Genomic DNA, 19,367 nt, shown 5'->3' with positions numbered 1-19,367 from the left:
TTATTACATTGTTGGGAGATAGACATGCATTCTATAAATTGGCAATTTGGTTGATATGTTTTTTTTTTATTGATGCAATAATATTACATATCAATACAGGGACATTCCTGTGAATACAATGAAAAAATAAAATAATAGAACATATTGTAGCCTATAAATACAGTTCTGGCAAGAGTTTCTAAATCCGGAGGCGCAATATCGCGAGACTTCTCGGGAACGCTTGCGAAATAATTAGTTCGGGGTTTGTGAACAATTCCTCTTTAGATCTAAAGGCACAAACTAGATAATTCGCGCCAATGTCTCAAGCAGCTGATGTTATTACTCCAACCTCATGAAAGTGATAAACTGACACGTTTTCATTTTCGCCAAAAACAAATGTATATCGAAGACGCCTTTGAGTTGATGGATTGCACATGCGCAGTTCGGTGCGAGACAACCGTTAGACCCGAACTCGTTTCTACGCATGAGTTTAGCTAGCCAAGGTCGCCATGAAATCGTCGTCAAATGTGATCAGGAATTTTTATTTGAGAATCCGTTTTTGCCCACTTTACTAGCTGCCTATCTTGGTACTGCTCGTAAAGCGGGCATGTGCATGTATTCTTCCAGCCCTACAGGTGGCAATGTGCGATGGAGGTCTACAATCTCAGCTATATGTAATGAAATCCGGTTTCGCATTTTCCAGGTTTCCACTGAAGGGAATTCTTTATTGAAGTGAACACATAGGCAATTGATAAGTTGTGAAGGCACCGGGAAAGGAAACAGCCAGCCCGAAAGAAATTCGCTTTTACATTAAGGATTTCCTCAGTTAATTTGCGTAAACGCTTCATTGTAGCTAAAGTGGTTGAGTTGTTCGGCGTGTTCGCAACGCCAGGTGTTAAGACCAGAATAAGTGTTGGTGGGTGGAAAATGCCATCTTTTTTATGGAGGTAGGAACACATCGTGCTGATGCCTCTAACCATTCATTTGGAATTGCATTCACATTAAACCCAAAGTAAAGCAAAAATATATATATTTAGCACAGCTAACTGCCAGTTGTCAATGTGAGCGTGCCCATGTAAACAGCTGTCAGACTGCACTCGACGATAAGGTTTGGCTGGTTAGCTAATTTACCTTGAAATGTAGAGACTGTGTGTTGTGTATTGACAGTTGACACATCCCAGATTGAAATGCCCAAATCAAAGTCATTACAAGTTATCAAAGTTATGTATATGTTTGTAAATAGTATTGTTTTTCTTGTCACAGGTTGTAGACTAGTTACACTGAAAAGGTTCGCTTAGGTCCATATGAATAAATGCAGGAAGAACCTAGCCATTGCTAAATGTATCTGGCATGTTGTCTTGAATTGTTCATACGTTTCAGCTTTTAAGCCATCAGTACTTGCTGTATTACTACAATTTGATGAATGTAGACAGTTCAGATTTTCTAGGATATTAATTGTGTTTGTGAACCAGCCCTGTCAGGTATGTGAAGAAAAAAAAAACGTGTACAGTTTAGGCATTTATGGGTTCAGGCCAACATACTAGTCTCAAGTCCTATAAGTGTGTAAGGGATGCAATGTCACTGTTTTGACGTTAAGTAAGCCATTTGCTACAACTATACTAAACTAAAATATAAATGCAACATAACAATTAACGGTTTTACTGAGGTCATAAGGAAATCAGTCTAAATAAATTCATGAGGCCCTAATCTATGGATTTACAACTGGGCAGGGGCGCAGCTATGGGTGGGCCTGGGAATTCGTTTTTCCCTCCAAAAAAGTATTTATTACAGACGGAAATACTCCAAATTTTTATCAGCTGTTTATGTGCTGGTCTCAGACGGTCCTGCAGGTGAAGAAGCCGGATGTGGAGGGCTGGCGTGGGTACACCGGGTCTGCAGTTGTGAGGCCAGTTGGGCATACTGCCAAATTCTCTAAAACTACGTTTAAGGCGGCTTATAGTAGAGAAATCTGTCTTTGGTGGACATTCCTGCAGTCAGCATGCCAATTGCTCACTCCCTCAACTTGATAAATATATGGTGTTGTGTGACAAAGCTGCAAATGTTAGTGGCCTTTTATTTTCCCCAGCACAAGGTGCACCTGTGTAATGATCGTGCTGTTTAATCAGCTTCTAGATATGCCACACCTGTCAGGTGGATGGATTATCTTGGCAAAGGAGAAAATGTTCATTAACAGGGATGGAAACAAATTTGTTCACCAAATTTGAGAGAAATATGCTTTTTGTGCAAATTGAACATTTATGGGATCTCTTATTTCAGGTCATGAAACATGGAACCAACACTTTACATGTTGTGTTTATATTTTTTTATTAAGAATACAATAGGTTTCCTACAACTCGGGCCAACTTTTTCCATACCATCTTTATCATGGCAGAATGCATAAGACCTAGTAAGCTTCAAAGGAAAACCTCAACCCAGCAGTTCTATTTTAGCTCTTGAACACGCTATTTTCCCCTCCACATCTGAGGAGAATCAATTATGCAATGTATATTTAGTAACAATGCATTTGTTTTTTCTATCCTTTTTTGAAGTCATCTGATGTTATCTGAAGATAAGTCTTGTCCCTTAAGTCTTTATTTATAGAAGGAAGGTGTCCCTTCAAGAAATTCCCCCACTGCATTTTTGAGCATCCTGGAACAAAGTGAAGCACAGGGTCTTTAATGGCTAGATTTTTTCAAATTAAGCTTTTTCAATCAATCCATTCCTAATCATTCCAACAATTAGGCCTTGGCTAACTGTTGCAGTGTACCTACAGTACCAGTCAAAAGTTTGGACACACCTACTCATTCCAGGGTTTTTCTTTATTTTTACTATTTTCTGCATAGTAAAAAACTAGTGAAGACGTCAAAACTATGAAATAACACATGGAATCATGTAATAACCAAAAAGTGTTTTAACAAATCAAAATATATATTTAATTTTCTTCAAAGTATCCAACCTTTGCTTTGATGTCAGCTTTGCACACTCTTGGCATTCTCTCAACCAGTACTCACCTGGAATACATTTCAATTAACAGGTGTGCCTTATTAAAATGTAATTTGTGGAATTTCTTTCCTTAATGTGTTTGAGCCAATCAGTTGTGTTGTGACAAGGTATACAGAAGATTAGTATTTTACCAAATAGGGCTAAGTCCATCTTATGGCAAGAACAGCTCAAATAAGCAAAGAGAAATTTACAGTCCATCATTACTTTAAGACATGAAGGTCAAGAACTTTTTAAGTTTCTTAAAGTGCAGTTGCAAAAACCATCAAGCATTATGATGAAACTGGCTCTCATGAGGACCATCAGCGAAAGACCCAGAGTTACCTCTGCTGGAGAGGATACGTTCATTATAGTTAACTGCACCTCAGATTGCAGCCCAAATAAATGCTTCACAGAGTTCATGTAACAGACACATCTCAACATCCAACTGACCCAAAACACACCTAGCTGTGTACGGGCTATTTGACCAAGAAGGAGAGTGATGGTGCTGCGTCAGATGACCTGCTCTCCACAATCACCCGGACTCAACCCAATTGAGATGGTTTGGGATGAGTTAGACCGCAGAGTGAAGGAGAAGCAGCCAACAAGTGCTCAGCATGTATGGGAATTCAAGACTGTTGGAAAAGCATTCCTCATGAAGCTGGTTGAGAGAAGGCCAAGAGTGCGCAAAGCTGTCAAAGGCAATATATTTTGATTTAACACTTTTTTTGGTTACTACATGATTTTAAATGTGTTATTTCATAGTTTTGAAGTCTTCTATTATTCTACAACATAGAACATAGTAAAAATAAAGAAAAATCCTTGAATGAGTAGGTTTGTCCAAATGTTTGACTGGTACTGTAAAAGCAACACGGCCCTCTTTCCAATTGTGCAACTTTCAAAGATGACCCTGCAATAAGTAGATGGAATCCCAGCAACTGCGGCACAAAGCCTAAATGCGAAAAAAATTCTGCCTCGGACGCATTTTTCCAGCTACGACTGGAGTGTTGGTAGCAGTACCATGTAATGAGCTGCTTGTTCAAAGCCCAGGTTGCACTGGGCGATGCTACAGTGGTGGCTTCTGTGGCTGGTCTGGCTGGGGGAGTCTCAAACAAAGAGCCTCTGTTTGTGTGAGCAAGTCAGGCATGCAGGCAGAGGTAGGCAAGCCTCTGAGGTGGGAGCCCTCCCTCCCAGTGAAAGTGATCCACAGCAGCCAGGGAGGGAGCACACCTTTCACACGGCCTGATTAGGTCATCCCCTTCCTCCCCAGATGGGTAACGGAGAGGAGAGCTATTGGTGTGTGCAGGTAAATTATGGGCATCTGTGGGAAAGGATGCTAGTGTTAAGGATCAGTGGTGAACATGACAGGTGGAAATCGGTTGTGTTACCTGTATAAATACGGGGCTGTTGTGTAGAAATGGATCGTCTCTTCTCTTTACTCTGCTTTCAGGCCAATGGGTTTATGTGTTAATTATGCTTTAAATTACACTGTGTCCTCCCCACCTTCCAATATGTCCCACCCAAGTCACATAATCTACTAAAGTCTATAAAGTTGTAAATAAATACTAGAATCTTAAGTTTTAATATCTCATCAGAGAAGCTTCTGCAGTATTTCAATCCATCACTCTAAAACCATGTGGGGAAAACATGCTGCTGAGAGTTTATTATAGTTAACCAGTCTATTACAGAACTTACCTGCCATGCCTCCGGTACTAATACTAGTACTTTTATCCTGTATGTGCTGAAGGCTTTGGCCTGGCCTGGTGCTGATCCTCCTCCCGTCTACGCTGGCGGCTGACAAAGAGTCTTCGTTACTACAGGACTGGCACGACGTGTGGTTGTTCCGCTTCTTCCTCAATGTGCTGGGCTACGCCACCATCATCATACCTGGCTACTTTCTCATCGGCTACTTCAAGAGGATCAACTACCTCGAAACAGGTGTGGATGTTCTACAGACTGGTGATAATGCACGCAGAACACACAAATAGACCTACAATTTTTCTCCACATTAATTCTGAATTCTATCTGTTAAAGCTCGGTGTATCCTTCAAGTTGCAATTCACAGTTTCTCTATGTTAACATGATCATTGTGTTTGTTTTGATGAATCAGTGAATGGTTGATGTGTTCTGGACCTTAAAATATCTTCCTGACCAGTGTTTTCCCCTCCCAGGTCGTGGCATTTGCTATCCTGTCATAAAGGCCTGTGTGTTTGGTAGTGAATCGAAGACTGGTCTCCTGGACGACGTGTCCATAGCTCCGAGAAATGACGCTGACTCGGGCTCGTCGGCCAGACAAGCCTTCAAGTTAGTCTTCTGCGCTGCGGGACTTCAGGTAAAGTAGTTAAAAGGGCTATATAAATAAAATGTATTGAATTTTGATTGGGTAGATTTTCTAGTTGTAGCCCTTTGCACTCAATGCTGTATATGGGTTGAAAATTGCAGATTTGGGCACTGATAAGCACATAAATTGGAATGCAGTGGCTGTACAGTAATGTGAAATAAATGGTGAGATGTTGATGATTATAATAAATACTGCTTTGATCTCATACAAGCGAGCCAAACACCCGAGTCCAAATGTGCACTTCACATTTCCATTTCATAATGTCATGTCATATACTGTCAACGTTTATGATCACTATGTTTGATGAACAGTTAAAAGATGACATGGCAGCATACCCTGGGTTGTTCTGAACAGAATGAGCATATGTTTGTATATTATGAAGAAAATTCACTGCGGAACATACACCTGAATGCACGCATGACTAGGGCTGTTACTGTGACTGTTTTACTACCAAACCGGCAGTCACAATTCAGGAAGGCAGTCAAATTCCACGTGACCGTTTAGTCACAGTAAATGGGCTTCTCCAAGCTAGCCTACCAAACTTGATAACTGCCTGGTACCCAGCACTCTGGTGTCCCAAGTGGCGCAGCGGTCTAAGGCACTGCATCTCAGTGCAAGAGGCTTCACTGCAGTCCCATGGGGTGGCGCACAATTGGCCCAGCATCGTCCGGGTTTGGCCGGGGTAGGCCGTCATTGTAAATAAGAACGTGTTCTTAATTGACTTGCCTAGTTAAATAAAGGTTAAATAATCACTGACATGAATGCAAATCAAACACTTCAAGAGAGCCCATGAGCTCATGTTGCGCAACATTTCTATAGGCTATGCAATTGTGTGAGAAAGTTTTGAAGGCCTCTATAAAGCTTTCTATAGGCTAGGCCTACTATATTTATTTCTCAACTTTCCTAATATTAAGCACATTGCTTCTCTTAACGACAAGAGTATAACCTACCAAGCTGGCATGAAAATGAACAACGGGAAAAGCATCCTCCATTCACAATTTAAGTACATAGATGACGTGTATTTTTTTGAAAATTATAATAGTCCATTCTAAATCAAAACAAATTTCCCATATATATTATTTAGTATATGTGAAGACAAGATTTAATCAATAATAGTCTGATGGGTGACAATATTAGCCTATCACTTGTGAATGATATATTATCACTTGTGAATGAAGCCCAGTGTAAAACAATGTCTTTTTTTCTGTGACTTTTTCTAATCATAGTCGCACACCTCGTAGCCTAGCCCATTGACCTATATGGTTTGATAAGGTTTGTATCACAACTAAAGTGTACAAATAACTTCTTCAAATTAAGCACATTAATCCGCTTTACAGTGGGTGAGAGCCTAACTGGCATACATAAGCAGCGGTGAGTTTCAAGTTTGGGGAAGATCATTTTCACCATTAAAAATGCACCTTTATATTAAAAGCATTACATAATCGCATTTGCGGCCACTTTTGATAATAGTGTTTTCCTGTTAATGGAACATTAGCGCTTATAACCTACTCCTACATTTTAAGCCAAATGTTCTGATCTGTGTCAGCCTCATTGCGTAAAAAAGTATTTTTGATGGTAAGTGGTTGTATTCATTTGTTTGGAATATTTATTTTTCACACAGAATAGAATAGTTCAACTTTTGTAATATGGGGGACAGTAGATTGACATAGATGTTAGGAATATTATGAAGAAATGACTAAACAATATCCCCATTTTTAGAACTGTAACTAAGTAAACTATACCCTGTTTTACAATATCTGATTCATAAGGTTAGTTCATAAAAAGGGATTATGTGGCATGAACAAGGAGTAATTAAATATAACGAACACTAGAGAGGAAGAGGAGAGAGGAATGGGTTGTGGGTGAAGTAAGCAGATAGGGTCGTTAACCTATGGTTGAACCGACAAAACTTAGCTCTGGGGTGTTTTAGATAAGGCAGTGAGTGCATTCCTACGTTTTCTGTTAATTAGAACTGTCAGCTAAGTGGTGATCGATAATGATGAGGGGTCAAGAGTTAATTAAGTTATGTTGTGTGACCTGTGTGTGTGTTAGTGAGTTGGAATGAACTTTTAAACTCAATTCTAGGTCGGGAGGAAGGGATTCATTCTAGAAGCAATGAAATGACGTCATGTTATTGTATATAAACTGTTGCTCGTGGTAACGTGGCAGTGCGCTCCGAGAATAAATACTTTTATCTATTATTGATAAGACTGGTCTCCGTTTATTTTATGCAAACAAGAATCTTACAAATTCTCATAAAATAGATTAAGGGAATTAAATTAATGAAAACATATTGGAATAATTAAATTACAGTAACAATAGACTAGTGCTTTTGCTGTTTGTTAGGCCTACTCATCTTGTTGGCTGACTAAAAGTAAATGTGGACAGTTCTTCCAATATCTTCAATATGCACCTCGGAATTGGATAAGAACGCGCACAGTTGCGACCCCGATGTGTCTGTCTTCACTTGTAGCCTGTGAGAGAGACCCAATCACGTGATGGAGAGTCATGTGAGTGAGAGGTGCTTCGGAGCACGCAGCACTCAGGGAGAAGTGAATTTTAATTATTATATTCAGCCTAAGGGCACAACTGGCTGCAAAAGACAGATTTTTTTATGGGGCATTACGGCCACACAAAGGGGATTCCGCCGGGAAATTCAAGGCATTATCAAGTGCTTGTCAAATTATGAAAGAGTGTACAGCCTACACACACAAAAAGCAGGGTTCATGCCTTTCATGCTACTTTTTCAAATCATCATTCGTCATATCATGCAGCCTTACAGTGTATTAAAAATCTAAACATGCAGGCCAACGTTTGTAGAACATATAAAGTTACATTAATAACTCTAAATTAAGCCTATAGGAGTACCTACAGTTGAAGTTGGAAGTTTACATACACCTTAGCCAAATACATTTAAACTCAGTTTTTCACAATTCCTGACATTTAATCCTCGTAAAAATTGCCTGTTTTAGGTCAGTTAGGATCACCACTTTATTTTAAGAATGTGAAATGTCTGAATAATAGTAGAGAGAATTATTTATTTCAGATTTGATTTCTTTCATCACATTCCCAGTGGGTCAGAAGTCTACATACACTCAATTAGTATTTGGTAGCATTGCCTTTAAATTGTTGAACTTGGGGCAAACGTTTCGGGTAGCCTTCCACAAGCTTCCCACAATAAGTTGGGTGAATTTTGGCCCATTCCTCCTGACAGAGCTGGTGTAACTGGAGTCAGGTTTTTAGGCCTCCTCGCTTACACACGCTTTTTCAGTTCTGCCCACAAATGTTCTATAGGATTGAGGCCAGGGCTTTGTGATGTATGCTTTAGAAGCATGCTTGGGGTCATTGTCCATTTGGAAGACCCATTTGCGACCAAGCTTTAACTTCCTGACTGGTCTTTAGATGTTGCTTCAATATATATACATAATTTTCCTACCTCATGATGCCATCTATTTTGTGAAGTGCACCAGTCCCTCCTGCAGCAAAGCACCTCCACTGATGCTGCCACCCCCATGCTTCACGGTTGGGATGGTGTTCTTTGGCTTGCAAGCCTCCCCTTTTTTCCTCCAAACATAACAATGGTCATTATGGCCAAACAGTTTTATTTTTTGTTTCATCAGACCAGAGGACATTTCTCCAAAACGTACGATCTTTGTTCCCATGTGCAGTTGCAAACCATATTCTGGATTTTTTTATGGCGGTTTTGGAGCAGTGGCTTCTACCTTGCTGAGTGGCCTTTCAGGTTATGGTGATATGGTGACTCGTTTTACTGTGGATATAGATACTTATGTACCTGTTTCCTCCAGCATCTTCACAAGGTCCTTTGCTGTTGTTCTGGGATTGATTTGCACTTTTCACATCTCTAGGAGACAGAACACGTCTCCTTCCTTAGCGGTATGAAGGCTGCGTGGTCCCATGGTGTTTATACTTGCGTACTATTGTTTGTACAGATGAACGGTGGTACCTTTAGGCGTTTGGAAATTGCCCCCGGGGATGAGCCAGACTTGTGGAGGTCTACAAAAAAAAAATATTAAGGTCTTGGCTGATTTCTTTCGATTTTTCCCATGATGTCAAGCAAAGAGGCACTGAATTTGAAGGTAGGCCTAGAAATACATCCACAGGTACACCTCCAATTGACTCAAATGATATCAATTAGCCTATCAGAAGCTTCTAAAGCCATAACATAATTTTCTGGAATTTTCCAAGCTGTTTGAAGGCACAGTCAATTTATGTATGTAAACTTCTGACCCACTGGAGTTGTGATACAGTGAATTATAGGTGAAATAATCTGTTTGTAAACAATTGTTGGAAAAATTACTTGTGTCATGCACAAAGTAGATGTCCTAACCAACTTGCCAAAACTATAGTTTGTTAACAAGAAATTTGTGGAGTGGTTGAAAAACAAGTTTTAATGACTCCAACCGAAGTGTACGTAAACTTCCGACTTCAACTGTACATGCATAATGATCTCCATGTCATTGTAGCAGTAAGGGCAAAACACTGCATGAAACCTTCTTTTCTCTTCAGTTAACACAAACACACACACTCTCTCCCTTCCTCTATCCCACAAACACACACACACTGCTTCAACTCTAAAACGTTAGTCTTTCAGTTTTTTATCCTCTTGTGTTTCTTGTGTAGTAAATATTTAATTTTTCATTGTTTATTTGTTTTTTTCTGTGAGGCGCATTGTGTTGCATTCATGTCTGAAATGTGCTATATAAATAAAGCTTGATTTCATTAGGCACCTAACCAAATTTAAGGAGCACCAGAAAGAGAGATGTATTGATATAGTTTAGGCTTGCATTAGGCCTATATTAATTTTACCTTTGAGGCACATCTCATGAGTAGCAGACCCTTTTCCTTTCTTCCTGGGTCAATCAAATCTGCCTAGACCTACCAGGTTGTTCGCTAGCTAGGTAACATGACTGAACAACGTTTTTTATCAAACCAATAATTAGCGAGAAGCAGGTGAGTGAGGGCAGGTAGGGTATGTGGCTGGCTGGTTATAGCTGCCGCACGTGATATGCGCATGAAAGTGACGTGGATATTATGGGACCTGCGCATACAAGAGACTAGTGGCTGTTGCTTAAATGTAGCTGACTTTATAAATGTTTTATTACAGGCGCCAGCAGGTTCTTTAGATTAGTAGGGCAGAACAATTTGGTTGTATCATATGAAACGATACTACGGTATTCTAAAATGTTGTTATTATGATGTTTTGGTACCATGATATTACTTACCATGATACCGGTGTACCGTGCAACACTACTGTCTATATAGGCCAATTCCCACAAGTGTAAAAGTTTAAACAGCGATACCAACATATTCACAATTATATCTCATGTACGTCATACAGTTTAGTCTCCTTATCTATGTTATCTTGTTTTCTCTCCAGACATCCTACCTGACATGGGGTGTCCTACAGGAGAGGGTGATGACACGCTCGTACGGGGCCTCCACCCCCGAGGAGGAGGGTGAGCACTTCAAGGACTCCCAGTTCCTGGTGTTCATGAACCGCATCCTGGCGCTGACTGTGTCTGGCCTGTGGTGTCTCCTATTCAAGCAGCCTCGCCACGGTGCGCCCATGTATAAATACTCGTTTGCCTCGCTCTCCAACGTCCTCAGCAGCTGGTGCCAGTACGAGGCCCTCAAGTACATCAGCTTCCCCACCCAGGTGCTGGCTAAGGCCTCTAAAGTGATCCCCGTCATGCTAATGGGTAAGATTGTGTCGCACAAGAGCTACGAGTACTGGGAGTACCTGACGGCGGCTCTGATCTCTCTGGGCGTCAGCATGTTCTTGTTGACGAGCACGACCAGTAAGCACCCGTCTACGGTAACTACGTTCAGCGGCGTGGTCATCTTGGTCGGCTACATCGTCTTCGACAGCTTCACGTCCAACTGGCAGGACAACCTGTTCAAGTGCAAGATGTCGTCGGTACAGATGATGTTCGGTGTCAACCTCTTCTCCTGCCTCTTCACCGTGGGCTCTCTGCTGGAGCAGGGCGCCTTCTTTGACTCGCTGGCCTTCATGACGCGACATTCGGAGTTTGCATTCCATGCCGTGCTGTTGTCGGTGTGCTCAGCATGCGGCCAGCTCTTCATCTTCTACACCATCGCACAGTTCGGAGCCGCCATCTTCACCATCATCATGACCCTTCGGCAGGCCATCGCCATCCTGCTCTCCTGTTTCCTGTATGGCCACGCCGTCACAATGGTGGGGGGCTTCGGCATGGCCGTGGTCTTCCTCGCCCTCTTCCTGCGCGTCTACGCCCGCATCCGCATGAAGGCAGGACGCAGGGTGCCGCAGCCACAGGTGCAGAAGGTCTAGGAGGAGGAGACTGAGGAGGGAACTGGAAAAACTAAAGCCACGTTTTCGTTGGTTTTTTTTTCTGTCTCTGTGTCCCTTTTGACTTTTTGTGTTCATTTAATGGGTTTCTACTTTGCATAGGAAAGGTACAGAAAGGGATTCTAATGCCTTTTTAAAGGTGTTTGACTTGACACGCACCGAGCCGTCGTCACACAGGTCAATTAGTCTCAAAAACCCATCCCTAGGCAACACAGTGACTAGGGTCTGATTTCAATGATGGACTTGTCATAGAGGAACTATGTCACTGCCTAAGTCACTACTTTATCTGCTTGAATAAAATGCAAAATGATCACAGAGGTTATTTTTAATGAGTGACTTATGCAAGTGGATAGTTTGCATCAACTACCTTAACTAAAACCACTGCAAAGTTATTGCCTGCAAAATCACAACGTTCTGTCATATCTGCCTCTTGATTTGTTGGGAGAGTCCCCAGAATGTATATTTTACCCTTATCGACGTAGGCAGTGACGTAGTTTCTCTATGCCAAAAGAGTCGGTCATTAATTTCAGACCTTAGTCACTGTGTTGCCTAGGGTCAGGTTTCAAGGGTACAGGTCAATGGGAGTGATTTGGCTGGACCAGTCAGCAGTCATGTCCGTTTAAGTGTCTATGACCCCAAAATTACACAGCAATCGTCGCTTGTACGTTTTGTCTGTCAAACCCAGTTCAAACGCATGCAACATTGGCATGTCAAATGTAAACAACTAATAAAATGGCTATTGATTTCAGCCTTTGCGATATGCTTCTGGAGCTGCAGTCAAAGAACAAAAATCTGAAGTTTGTAGTTTTGGGGTAATCACTAGTACATGAGCTGTATACTGCAAGCCTTCAGCTATGAGTAATGTAATATTGTGAATGGCACTATATTAAGCTTATAAGGCCTCTATGAAAAGAGGACATGAGATACTATGGTGAGCAGGCCCCAAGTAAGGTCCCGTTTTGGATCATCTCTGTGTAGATACTGCATCAATTTAGTTTAAAACTAATAATTGCATTGTTGTACATTTTGGACATGGCATGAGATAAATGTTTGTAATCATTACCAGTTCATGATCAGGTAATACTGCTTGAGAATATTTTATTTGTTTCATATAAAGAAGCAGGTATGGTAGAGGTCTCACTTTTGGCATTATTCTGACTTGAGATCTATGTGCTTAACTAAAGAAGTCTACCATTGAGATCAAGGAAGGATTTACACGAACGTCCAGGTTGTGTCAGACGGATCGGATCTCAAGTCAAATTACCGCCCTTTCAGATCATAAGAATAGCATATTTCATACATCTTTAGTTGACTGATGTGTTGTTCCTCATGGCTTACCATAGTGTATGATGAGGAAAGTTACTGAGTGACACCACAGAAAATGTTTTACTATTTTCCTAACATCACAAGAATAAATGCACAGCTTACCAGCAGACCATCAAAAAGAGCTTTGCAGAGTTACTATGTTCTATTTTATATGGAGTGAGAGGGGAAAGAGAGATTTCAAGCAGAATTCAAGATGCCCATCTTATTTTTGAATAGGTCAGGTAAAAGGTCAGGTACTTACGTTAGGTCAGGTAAAAGACAATTAACTGTCAAATGCCAGCAAGAGTTGCAACCAGGCGGAAGGACTCGAACTTCAGCTCTTGGAACAAACAGCCTGCACAATTATTTGTTCTCTTGTTTTGTTGGTGTAGGATTCAACTAGGCAAACCATATTATTGAAGTATTTGATTTGGATAAATGCCATACATTTTCATACCGAATGTAAGTTTAAGTATGGTAGCATTCATTTAGTGGCCTGGCTGACCCAGACAAAGTGGAGGATTTCCAATTGCCAAGCAATTCATTTAGCCCTACTTGTACGCTTTACAATCAAACCAAATACTTGAATTATTTGTTACACTATCTTACACGAACAATCATTAATGGGTAGACTATAAATCATTTGGAACAGGACATACAGTACCAGTCAAAAGTTTGGACACACCTACTCATTTCAGGGTTTTTCTACATTGTAGAATAATAGTGAAGACATCAAAACTATGAAATAACATTGAATCATGTAGTAACCAAAAAAGTGTTAAATCAAAATATATTTCATATTTGAGATTCTTCAAAGTAGTCACACTTTGCCTTGATGACAGCTTTGCACACTCTTGACATTCTCTTAAGGTTTGATGTCTTCGCTATTATTCTACAATGTAGAAAATAGTTTAAAAAATAAAGAAACCCTTGAATGAGTAGGTGTGTACAAACTTTTGACTGGTACTGTAGACCAGTTCTGGTATTAAATTGCAAATGTGAATTTGTATTCAAACAAGCCATAAAGTCAATAATCACCCATAGAGACAACTAAAAGATTTGACAAACTGCATTCACATTTTATAAAGTTGTACATTCAAATTTACAGCTCTCTTTGTCAGTAACTGGTTCAGCCCATCTGCTTTTGCTTCAACACTTGAGATAAGTGAATGACTCACAACAATATAAATGTCCTATGTATAGGCTATACACATGTCTTATTGGCTATACAGTGCCTTGCAAAAGTATCCAGACCCCCTTGATTATATCACATTTTGGGATGAAAATGGATTTAATTGTAATTTTGTCAACAATACGCACAAAATACTCTGTCAAAGTGGATTTCTTTTAATTAATAAAAAATATGCGAAAGTCTTTGCATAATTATTCAGCCCTTAAATTAGTTAAGGAGTCAAATTTAGCTTATCAAATCACATACGTTACATGGACTTACTGTGTGAAATAATATGGGTTGACATTATTTTAAATGACTAACCCTTCCTTTGTCCCCTTTACATAAAGTGTATTCGGAAAGTATTCAGACCCCTTGACTCCAGATTTTGCTACGTTACAGCCTCAATCTAAAATTGATTAAATAGATTTTTGTTCTTCATCAATCTACACACAATACCACATAATGACAAAACAAAAACAGGTTTTGAATTTTTGGGAAATTTATTACAAAAAAAACAAACATTTTACATAAGTATTTAGACCCTTTTTACTCCGTACTTTGTTGAAGCACCTTTGGCAGCGATAACAGCCTGGAGTCTTCTTGCATATGACCCTACACGCTTGGCACACCTGTATTTGTGGATTTTCTCACATTCTTCTCTGCAGATCCTCTTAAGCTCTGTAAGGTTGGATGCACATCTATTTCCAGGTCTCCAGAGATGTTCAATCGGATTCAACTCACTCAGAGGCTTGTCACAAAACCACTTCCGGTTGTCTTATCTGTGTGCTTAGGGTTGTTGTTCTGTTGGAAGGTGAACCTGTGCCCCAGTCTGAGGTCCTGAGTGTTCTGGAGCAGGTTTTCATCAAGGAGCTCTCTGTACATTACTCTGTTCCTTTCCCTCGATCCTGACTAGTCTACCAGTCCCTGCCGCTGAAAAACATCCCCACAGCATAATGCTGCCACCACCATGCTTCACCGTAGGGATGGTGCCAGGTTTCCTCCAGACGTGACGCTTGGCATTCAGGCCAAAGAGTTCATTCTTGCTTTCATCAGACAAGAGAATCTGGTTTCCAAACTTCTTCCATTTAAGAATAATGGAGGCCAATGTGTTCTTGGGGACCTTCAATGCTGCAGAAATGTTTTGGGAGCCTTCCCCAGATCTGTGCCTCGACACAATCTTGTCTCTGTGCTCTACGGATAATTCCTTCGACCTCATGGCTTGGTTTTTGCTCTGACATGCACTGTCAACTGTGTGACCTTATATAGACAGGTGTGTGGCCTTTCCAAACCATGTCCAATGAATTGAATTTACCACAGGTGGACTCCAATGAAGTTGTAGAAACATCTCAAGGATGATTAATGGAAACCGGACGCAACTGAGCTCCATTTTGAGTCTCATAGCAAAGGGTCTGAATACTTATGTAAATTAGTTTTTTTTATTTTTATAATTTTTAAAATTTCAAAAAACCTGTTGTATTGTGTGGAGATTGAGGAGAAATATAAATGTAATACATTTTACAATAAGGCTGTATGGTAACAAAATGTGGAAATGGGTAAGGGGTCTGAATACTTTCCGAATGCACTGTACATCTGTGAGGTCCCTCAGTCAAGTATTGAATTTCAATCACAGATTCAACTACAAAGACTAGGGAGCTTTACGAAGGCCTCTTAAAAATGGCAGTGGTTGGTAGATGGGTAACAATAACAAGTCAGACATTGAATATATTTTAGCATGGTCTAGTTAATAATGATGCAGTGCATTGTGTATTAAACCACCCAGACACTTCAAAGATAGTCCGGAATTAAACTGCTCAGGGATGTCACCATGAGGCCATTGGTTATTTTAAAACGGTTACAGAATACAATGGCTGTGATGGGACAGAACTGAGGACGGATCAACAACATTGTAGTGACTCTACAATAATGACCTAAATGACAGTGAGAGGAACACAAATATACTAAATAAAACTATTCCAAAACATGCATCTTGTATGCAACAAGGTGCTAAAGTAATACTGCAAAAAAAACATGGCAAAGGCATACACTTTTTGGGCCTAAATTCTAATCCCTATGTTAGGGGCAAATCCAACACCACACATCACTGAATAACTGCCTCCTTATTTTCAAGCATGGTGGAAATACTATGGTAAGACTTGAAAATTGCTGTCCAGCCTTGATCCCCAACATCTTGACAGAGCTTGAAGAATTTTGAAAAGATTAATAGGCAAATATTGCACAATTCAGGTGTGCAAAGCCCAAGCCATGTTCACATTGGCAGTTTGAAGTGACTCAATCATATTTATTTGCATATCCGATTTTAATCTGTTATTTTTCCTGCAGTATGAACAGCCAAAAAGCACATGGAATCGGCAATTTCAAGTCACATTTCAAACCACCTTCATAGGTACTTTGAAGTCAGATACAAATCTGATTCCTGGCCATGTCTGTACAGTCCAGTCTGATTTATTTACCCTCAAGTGGTTTTTAGACTGTTATTCGGCTTATCTTGTTGCTTGCTAGCTACTCTGTTGACAGTTTGACAAGCACATGTGGTAGCTAACTAGCTTGGTAGTTGTTTACAAACAAATGAGTGAATGTGCTAGAAAGCTAAACAACTACTTTGCTAGCTAGTTGACTGCTGTGGCTAGCTCAAAAAGTGTAGCCTTGTCAGCAAATGTCTGCTGTCTGAACCTACACATATGATTTGGCCACTTGTAACTTGCTGTTTGGACAGTCAGTACAGTAGTCCAAAACTGATTTGAGCATTAAGGCCTACAGTGTGAACAAGGCTTTAGACTTACACAAGCAGACTCACAGCTGTAATTGCTGCCAAAGGTGTTTCTAACATGTATGGACTCAGGGAACTGAATACATATGCAACAACTATATGTTTTAAAATGTTTATTAATAAAAAAAAAACGATTTCTTTCTTCCGCTTTGACAGAGTATTTTGTGTAGATTGTTGACCAAAAATGACAATTCAATCAAATGTAATACCTTGTAAAACAATAAAATGTGAAGAAATCCAAGAGGTCTGAATACTTTTGCAAGGCACTGCACATTATTTTTATGTTCTGTTTGCATTAGCGTGACACTTTTGTTTCAATGTCAGTTGGTGTTTTAACCTAACGTAGCACCCGTAAAATAAATGTGTGAGTGGGGTCGGAAGAAACCGGAAGTATTTGGTTTTCAGGCTTCGGCTCTTCTCTGCTTTTCCCCTGAAAACAGGATGCTTCTGGTTTCTGACGACAAGGCTGAGGGTGGTGATGTCTGAATGGATGGTTAGCCCCATCTTTATCAGCCTTAGATAAGGACTAGAGTTAAACTACTGTACTGTAGCAAATGTCATAGCATGGGTCGTGGGACGTGGCATATTCATGATAGGTCAATGGTTTTCACATAGTCTTCAACATTGCCTGGGGGAATAACCTGGGGAAGAAAGCAATTGCAAACCTTTGTAAACATTGTCTTGGGATCTTTTGCTTCAATTGAAACTGTAACCTTTTTGGACACATGGAGCGTAGTTGCATACAGTACATGTTCCTTATGATGGATTACTAGCATTTTTTATCTGTCCATAATGACATGCTTTATTTTGAGGAGAGCTGCACTGTTGTCTGTTCTTTCATGTGTGAATGTTTTAATGTGGCCTGAATGGATGGCGATGGTTGACGCTCTCTAGTATGTGAAGGATCGATTGGACAGGCTTAGGGTTTGGTGTGGATGAGGACCTCTGCATACAAGGGAAATGCAATGTAACCGGTACTTTTTTTATTTTTTATCATTGTAGTATTTCAACTAGTAGGCTAGATTGATTGATTTTTATTTTAAATCATTAAATTTATTTAAATACATGACTTCGAATGATTTTTGTTTTTATAAGACTTGGAATTTATGATTTTCATCTTGATTTTTTGGGGGGTTGTTATTGAAAAGGCCAGGGTGCTATGAGATGTAACTGACCTAGGGGGGCTTACTCTAAACTACTGATTAATTATTTCCTGAACACATTTTGATGATTGATCATAAAAGCTTATTACCTCTTGTTATTGTAACCTGAGGACAAGATGGTGTTCTCTTAATCCAGTAGGAAGTATTGGTTTACCTCAAGGAGTCAGTAAGAAGTGAGGTCTGTTACAGTAAATGTGTAAAAGAGAACAATGTTTCAACATCTTCTCCATAAGTGATCTCTTAGCCTATGTTGTTCAATTGAAGCTAGTATGGTAATGTGTGATGTGATATATTTTCATTCCCGTGTGAAAAACACACACAGCCACGTGGGGGAACTTCCCCCTGAGCTCTCATTACAACACTTCCTACTCCCAAGCCATCCAGATCAGTGTGTGTGTGTGATAACGTGGGCGTCTCCATGCCTCTTTTCAGTAATGTAACTGAGCAGAGAAAAAGGAGTAGCAGGCTACATGCGCAACCCTCAATCAACCTTCCCACTGCTGGGGAAACTAACCAGTCACTACAGGCTTTCATTGTGAATGGCAGGAAAGGGTTAATTGGTGAAACAGCTTACTGTAGTAGTGGAACAGAACAGACATATTAATGTGATGTTACATCCCACTTGATCTAATCCTAAATTGGTGGGTCGAGTTATTTTGTCCTGCATTTTAGGTCCGCGTCTCAGGTTCTCAAAATCTAAATTTCCTCCCTCTTCAAGGTTGAACTAAAAATATTTTTTCATTTCAGATATTGAAGATATAGTAGCTCAATGATGTATTACATATCACAGATTACTATTCAGATTCTCTATCATGTCACCCTGTTGCTCTACTCATTCCCAGGCCTTAAATGTAATGGAAATGAAATATGACACTAGTATTGTGCAAGACACCACAATAGAAAGATAGTGACATATTCAGTGTACAATGGAAATCACATTGACCTAAACAGATTGTAATCTGTGCTCGTGCTCGTCCATATTTGTCTATTTTGTTTCACTGTATCTTGTGGCTTCAGTTTACCATGAAAGCAAATATGGCACGGCACACACATCCTTGTGACGTTGTAAAAAATATATATATATATATCTATATCACACCATTCAGAATCAACCACAGTAAATCCATTAATTGCCCAAAACAACTGACATTAGTCACCCCCATGATAACATTTCTATAATCGGATTTAGATGATTTATCATTTTTCTAACAAGGTTGTACAGTGTTCAAGAATGAACATATCACCTCCTACTTGCGGCAAGTGTTTCCTAATAACTCAACACTACTACA

At 40.0% G+C, this 19,367-nt stretch overlaps 1 protein-coding gene across 1 annotated transcript; it reads left to right on the top strand.

Moving 5' to 3' along the window:
• The first annotated feature begins 451 nt into the window (after positions 1-451).
• Positions 452-17,984, top strand: LOC115139655 (adenosine 3'-phospho 5'-phosphosulfate transporter 1-like). Its single transcript, XM_029677275.2, has 4 exons — positions 452-926; positions 4,706-4,896; positions 5,130-5,290; positions 10,698-17,984. The coding sequence occupies exons 1-4, from the start codon at positions 907-909 to the stop codon at positions 11,628-11,630; spliced, it is 1,305 nt and encodes a 434-aa protein (XP_029533135.1). The 5' UTR covers positions 452-906; the 3' UTR covers positions 11,631-17,984.
• The last annotated feature ends 1,383 nt before the right edge of the window (positions 17,985-19,367 follow it).

This window comes from Oncorhynchus nerka, linkage group LG13 (assembly GCF_034236695.1).
Source record: "Oncorhynchus nerka isolate Pitt River linkage group LG13, Oner_Uvic_2.0, whole genome shotgun sequence".
Taxonomy (NCBI): domain Eukaryota; kingdom Metazoa; phylum Chordata; class Actinopteri; order Salmoniformes; family Salmonidae; genus Oncorhynchus; species Oncorhynchus nerka.
The sequence above is the reverse complement of the archived record's forward strand: the minus strand, read 5'-3'. Positions and strand labels throughout refer to the sequence as shown.

Coding starts and splice junctions, on each gene's coding strand:
- LOC115139655 (XM_029677275.2), top strand. CDS start 907: ATGCCATCTTTTTTATGGAG. Junction 927..4,705: donor ATGCCATCTTTTTTATGGAG/GTAGGAACACAT, acceptor TATGTGCTGAAG/GCTTTGGCCTGGCCTGGTGC. Junction 5,291..10,697: donor TCTGCGCTGCGGGACTTCAG/GTAAAGTAGTTA, acceptor TTTTCTCTCCAG/ACATCCTACCTGACATGGGG.